Genomic DNA, 6630 nt, shown 5'->3' on the forward strand with positions numbered 1-6630 from the left:
CCTGACACAGGTGTTGCAACATTCACAGGTCCTCCTGACACAGGTATTGCAACATTCACAGGTCCTCCTGACACAGGTGCTGCAACATTCACAGGTCCTCCTGACACAGGTGCTGCAACATTCACAGGTCCTCCTGACACAGGTGCTGCAACATTCACAGGTCCTCCTGACACAGGTATTGCAACATTCACAGGTCCTCCTGACACAGGTGTTGCAACATTCACAGGTCCTCCTGACACAGGTATTGCAACATTCACAGGTCCTCCTGACACAGGTGCTGCAACATTCACAGGTCCTCCTGACACAGGTGCTGCAACATTCACAGGTCCTCCTGACACAGGTGCTGCAACATTCACAGGTCCTCCTGACACAGTAGAGGAGAAGGAGGAAGGAAAAACAGTATTTACCACATTAAGGTCGCCCCGTCATCAACAATGGCTGCGCTGGAGCCTCACTTAATCCTTAATATTAATACAGTTAAATATTATTACCCCTAATATTATTTCTCAAAATTCACGAATGAGAATCACTCGCAGGAAGGAGCTTTCAGTCTATCTCGTTGCCTGGGCAACGATTATCCTCTGAAATACTCTATTTTTTCCGAAGATAAAGAGGAAGTCGGCTCCACTAGTAGAGTGTATATATAGCAGTGCACACGGTATTAGGGATCAGTGTTGAGTTCCCAGTATCAAGGTACAGTATACACAGCTGTTTACAACTGACACCACATTGCAATATTAAGATTATTATTTAGGGAGATTTTTTTTTTTTGGGGGGGGGGGGTGAGTATTTTTACGATAGGATACTTCAGGATAAACTATGTGGTGTATTTTCTTTGGGGTCCTCGTATTTTGATTTGCATGGGATACTTATAGAAAGCCTCTTCTGATCGGCTGCTGTCTCTTAACACTGGTGTATCCTGCTCAGGAAAAAAAGTTGGCATTGTTAGTAGAATGAGCAATTTCCATTCTGACTTCGTTAATTTCGAAACATTATAGCATAATATTTCTTTCCCGAAATGCGACCCAAGACAGTCGACTAACTCCTAGGTGTCTATTCACTGCTAGGTGAACAGGGGCAAAGTTCGACTCACTCGGAAACCGAACCGAAGACTTTAATGGTTGTGAGCCGAACGTCCTTCCGCTCAGAGCCGGATTAAGATTTTGTAGGCCCCTGGGCTACAGGTACTGTGAAGTCCCTTGGCTACAAGTACTGTGAGGCCCCTGGGCTACAGGTACTGTGAGGTCCCCAGTAATATTTTCAAAGGAAAAAGAGTTAAAAGAAATATTAAATTTATTTTTACAAGGTTAACCAAAATTAAAATTCAAACATTTGCTTCGCGTAATTTCTTGGAAATAAATTTCTCCAAAACATCAATCAACTGTAAATTGTTGAGAACATCTCTGGAAGCCCTCCAGCTGCGGAGGCCCCTGGGATGCAGCCCCTGGAGGCCCTCCAGCTGGCGGAGGCTCCTGAGCTGCAGCCCCTAAAGCCCATGCCTTAATCTGGCCCTGAGTTCCACTCCACTACACCTTAACTTCTCTTAGACGTTGCTGGGATTTATTTGAAGGATTATTTTTTCATTCCATCGCTAGTCTTATTATTTCCACGGCTGATAATGGTATCTCCATAGCTAGTTGTTATCTCCATGGTTGTTAATGTCAACGCAGCTCCTTCGGTTGGTTGCTATATCACAGCTCAGTCTGTAAGAACAACCTTTGTATACATAAACAAACCGCACGTGGGAGAAAGAAACTTATGACGACGTTTCGGACCGACTTGGACCATTAGCTAGTGACTAGTTAATGATCCAAGCCGGACCGAAACGTTCCTATAAGTTTCTTTCTCATATGTGCAGGTTATATGAGTATTGTTCCACTCACAGTAATGGGTATTTTTATTCTTTTCACAGCTTTCCGCTGTAAAAGAATTGCATAACTTATAGTTATCCTGTGAAAGGCTGGTTGCATTTCCCTCATATATCAGCTCTCCCATGGTCAGGATAAGAACCATTTATGTACATTAGTCAGTCATGGTAGCTGTAGTGAAGATCATTCTTTCATCTACTGTGAATTTCATACGGGCGTACAAGCTGCTGCCCCCCGTCCACCTTCGCAGAGAAGTACCGACAGTGCTACTGTCTGGTGGCAAACGACATGGTTCTGTGAAGAGGTAGAAAGGGTTTAGTTTGATTAGCAATCCAGGGAGGTTAAATAACTCAGGATAACTCATTTAAGGCAGCCAGCGTAGCTTATTTCCCACTGGAGGCCCTTTCTTTTCAGGTCACCCCACAGGGGGGCTCTAGAATTTCCGTACTGGGGTAGGCTGAGGGGTGACTATCTGGTTGGAAGAGGGAAGGAGCTAGGAGACCTGTTTCGAAGCATAGTTTTTGTTATAATTATTTTTATTTGGGGTATTTGCGAGACTAAGGAATATTTTTTGTGGGTGCAGAAGCCCCAACTCCCCCTTGCTTCTGCCCCTGTCTCCTCACCCCAGCATGTGACTCACAGCTGTTTTTTTTTTTTTTTTATTCGCCGGTACTCTCCCGGCCCGGGTCTTTTCCAAGTAGTGGTGACCCGGCCTTGGCTCCCTATCTGGGGAGTATATCGAGACGTAAGTCTCCCATGGGAGGAGGCACAAGTACCCCCTCATCTTTGGGACTAACTGTCCCCAGGCCTAGCCACATTCCCCGCCCTCACGGGGCTCGTAGCGAGAAGCTAGTCCTCTGGTCTGCCATCTGCCCCGCCCCAAAGGGGCTCGTGGGGATGGTAGTCTTATGAGCTGCAGATGGTAGCAAGCTCAGGCTCTACCTTTCCACACTGTTGACAAACTACTGTATAAGAGGTAACACATCACAGGATAAACCTTCTTCGGGTCAACGTTCTCGCTTTGTGTGGCTCTTCATCACATCCCTTGATAAGTGTCTGTGTAAAGCGAAACGTTCATCCCATCAGAACTTCTCAAGATTGATGGACTGAACACATCGACTCAAGGTTGAGGGACTGATTACCTCATTCTCCTCCTGTTCTTCAAGTTTCTCCTACGTATGGACTGATGAAGCCACTGTGTGGCGAAACGTTTCCTCAATAAAGATACCCAAGAGTTGCACATGTGTCTAATTTATCAACATGTCGGTTCTCTGAACCATCCTTCTACAAACCCATCAGAACTTGTTCGACGACCTTTCGACCTCCCCCCTCCCCTCACCATTGTCGTCAGCAAGCCATCAACGTATAACTCCCAAGCACCTACTTGCTGACAAGCAGCATTTGCAGCTGTCAGGCGACAGGGTAATCAATACAAGAGGTAGTTTACTGAACCACGCTGAACCATGCACTACTGACAGCGGCTAGTTAAGTAATATTATAATATTAATGTTGTTTTATTGATGGAAGCGGAGAGGCAACACCGGTCGCTCGAGGCTGCTGAGCCACTGAGAGTCTCACATGTACACTATCCTTATTCCGCAACTAATGAACGTACGGCTACATTTCGTACAAGAAAGCCTGGATTTCTTGCACATAATGAGGCGTAGTTGTACCGTAATCACAGAGAGTGATCCAGTGTCTAATGCAGCGCTGTTCGTTATCTTCTGATGGCCTGAACGCTTCCTTCAGCGCTGCTATGTCTTGATACTGGACTTATCTGCATGTATCAGGACTTTCCTCCAGCTAGTTTAGAATCCCCTGAAAAGGGTTTCAGGTTAGACGAAAATATTTAGCCCATATATATATATATATATATATATATATATATATATATATATATATATATATATATATATATATATATATATATATATATATATATATGCAATAAGATCACAGTAAACAGGTGATTTCGGAATATGCAAAACAACCACTCTGAAAAAATAGAGAAATTCCAAGCGCTTTCGTGACTACTCACATTATCAAGGAACTTGATAATGTGAGTAGTCACGAAAGCGCTTGGAATTTCTCTATTTTTTCAGAGTGGTTGTTTTGCATATATATATATATATAATATATATATATATATATATATATATATATATATATATATATATATATATATATATATATATATATATATATATATATATATATATATATATATATATATATATATATATATATATATAACCCACTTTCAACAGATATACTAATGTTACTGTAAAATATTATACAACAAAGTGGTATCCATGAGTGTAGGAATCATCCAACCATAACAATTACAATTGATATGTTCTAACAGATGCGGTTCTGGGAGGTGGTTGTGTTGATGGTGATGGCGTCTGTGAGTCTGGTGGCACCACAGGCGGAGATGCAAGACCAAGTATCCCAAGAGGCGGCACTGCAGGAGGATGACAAAGGAACCCTTGCCTTGGATGACAGGAATCGCTTCTTCGGTACATTCCAGACTAGCACCCGCAGTTTGGTATCCCTTGTTACTTCTACTGTCTTCTTCAGTTGTCTCTCAGGTACCGCTACCGCCAGTGTCTGCACCGGGCGCCGCCGACGGCGTGCGTTATCTATGGACAAACCGAAGTCGCTCATCGTGGATCCAAATGAGTAAGTAGCGAGAGGGTAGATGAAAACTGAAAAAAAAAATAAAAAGAGAAGTAAAATGTGAGAAGCAAGGAATACATCTGTAACATTGTAAAACTAACCCATATTATGGAAATGAAAACAGAAGAATATTTTGGTTCAATATCAGTGCTCCAGGAACAACGTATAGTTTTCCTTTCCAGTTTGTGACCAGAGGGATCTCCCTGAGAGTAGACTGAAATTTCATGAATGGAAGATGTCGATAGTCGTCCTTGCCTTGGGCAACACTGGCTGAGCCTCTCCTGGCCAGAGTGACGTGGTTATATCCTCTCATGGAGTACACTCACTCTTTCTGCTGATTGTTATATCTATAAACACTTGTTTTAGAAAGATAGTATATTTAAAAGTAGAGTCATATGTATTTCTGGCTACTGTTATCTGCAGTGACCACTGAAAACAACATTAGTAAAACAACGGTCGATGTTGCCTTGGTCTGTCATAGGTTATATCGAACGACGTAACGGGTGGGGCTTGAACCTGTGGTCTGGAGTTTTGCGACTCACTCGCCATAGGTTCAAACCCCACCCGTTCCGTTGTTTGTATGCAATCGTCTTATTACTATTTCGTGAGCCAAAGGCTCTCTTATTTTCACTTGCGTCCTTAGACATTGCCGTTATTCTGCGTCTCTGTTATAGAGCCAGAACGAGTGCCCGGCTTATTTTACTGCAAAGCTCCACGTTGCCTCTTCTGTTGTACTTTCAGACTCTAATGGTCCATGTCGGACCGAGACGTCGTCATATATTTCAGTCTGCTATGTGCGGGTTATTTGTGTATTGTGTGTTATGTATATTTCAAACTTTCACCGTACCATACAAGCGGTCTTATCGTTTAATAAACCTTGGTAATAAATTCCGACAAACTGGTTTAGAAAGACACACGAGCAAACACTAGGACATATTAGAAAACGTGATCAAGGTCCCAGAACCGAAACGTTTTCTAATAAGTCCTAGTAAACCATACCCCGGTCGGGATTGAACCCGCGGTCATAGACCGCGGGGTCAATCCCGGCCGGGGTATGGTGTGTTTGCAATCGTGTCATTACGATTTCGTGAGTCAATATGTCCTAGTGTTTGCTCACGTGTTGTTGTAAACCAAGCGATCTTATACAGTGATTCCTCCCGTCCCACTGTTCTTTGCATTCATTACTGGTTCTGTCTGCTCTTCAGCAAGCACAGAAATCATCTTTTGAAGCGACCGGAATGTGGCTTCTCTTATTCAGAGCAATTATTTACAGTCTACTCTCCAAGTCCCACAGTTTCCAGCAAGGTGTCTCTCCCATTGTTGGACAAGGAGTATTTTTTCAGTACTGTCCCGGCGACTTGAAGACTCCGGAGTTATGGATTGTAGTGACCAATAAATTGTTTGTAATTAAACCTCACAATGGTCAGTCTGGTTTCCTCGAGGCCGGTTATGAGACACGGAGTTCAGTTCCTGCGTATCTGATGTTTGTACCTCGCACATAAACTGTCTGGATCTGTGCTCCAGTTCCCTGAATTGAGCCTTCCATAATCTCTCCTCCCAACCCAACAGGCTCTGTATGATCCCTATGGGTTTAACGCTCCCCTTTGATAATAATAATAATGTGATTACTGTCCTCACAGTCAAATATCTTTTGGCTGATGGTCCCGCTTTTACAGAGAGTGAGCAGACATCAGTTGTGATCACCCCTTCAGCGTCCTGATGCCCTCTCACTCTGGTTCTCCTCTTGGACCGCATTTTCTGAAGATTCTGTAACTTTTTATAATTAAAAGCTTCCCTATTTCACTAACTTTAACCACCTTTTGTTTATCCTCGACACTTCTCTTCTCTGACGTCAAGATCTCTTAATCATGCAGAGTTGAATGACTCTTATGGGGCTGTCTTTTACTTTCGCAAATATAATAATAATGTGTGGTAAGCCATAGAAACAATATTGGGGGGATAGGGGGAGAGACCCGGGCCAGGACATGTACCGGCGAATCATTTAAGTTCAAGGGGGAAAGAAAATAAATAATTTATGAGTCCTAATGTATACATTTATATACCACAGATGGTCGGCACTGAC

The 6630-nt window shown here is 43.1% G+C and overlaps 1 protein-coding gene across 1 annotated transcript in view; it reads left to right on the forward strand.

The window, feature by feature from the left end:
- Window positions 1–668: 668 nt before the first annotated feature.
- The window catches only part of LOC128690032 (uncharacterized), a 27174-nt gene continuing 21212 nt past the window's right edge, over window positions 669–6630 (forward strand). Inside the window, exons 1-3 of the mRNA XM_070088703.1 lie at window positions 669–693; window positions 4234–4550; window positions 6616–6630. The exon at window positions 6616–6630 is cut by the window's right edge and continues 202 nt beyond it. Of these exons, the coding sequence (XP_069944804.1) occupies window positions 4234–4550; window positions 6616–6630 (332 nt within the window). The 5' untranslated portion in view covers window positions 669–693. The remainder of the gene's footprint in view (window positions 694–4233; window positions 4551–6615) is intronic.

Source organism: Cherax quadricarinatus, chromosome 25 (genome assembly GCF_038502225.1).
Source record: "Cherax quadricarinatus isolate ZL_2023a chromosome 25, ASM3850222v1, whole genome shotgun sequence".
NCBI lineage: Eukaryota > Metazoa > Arthropoda > Malacostraca > Decapoda > Parastacidae > Cherax > Cherax quadricarinatus.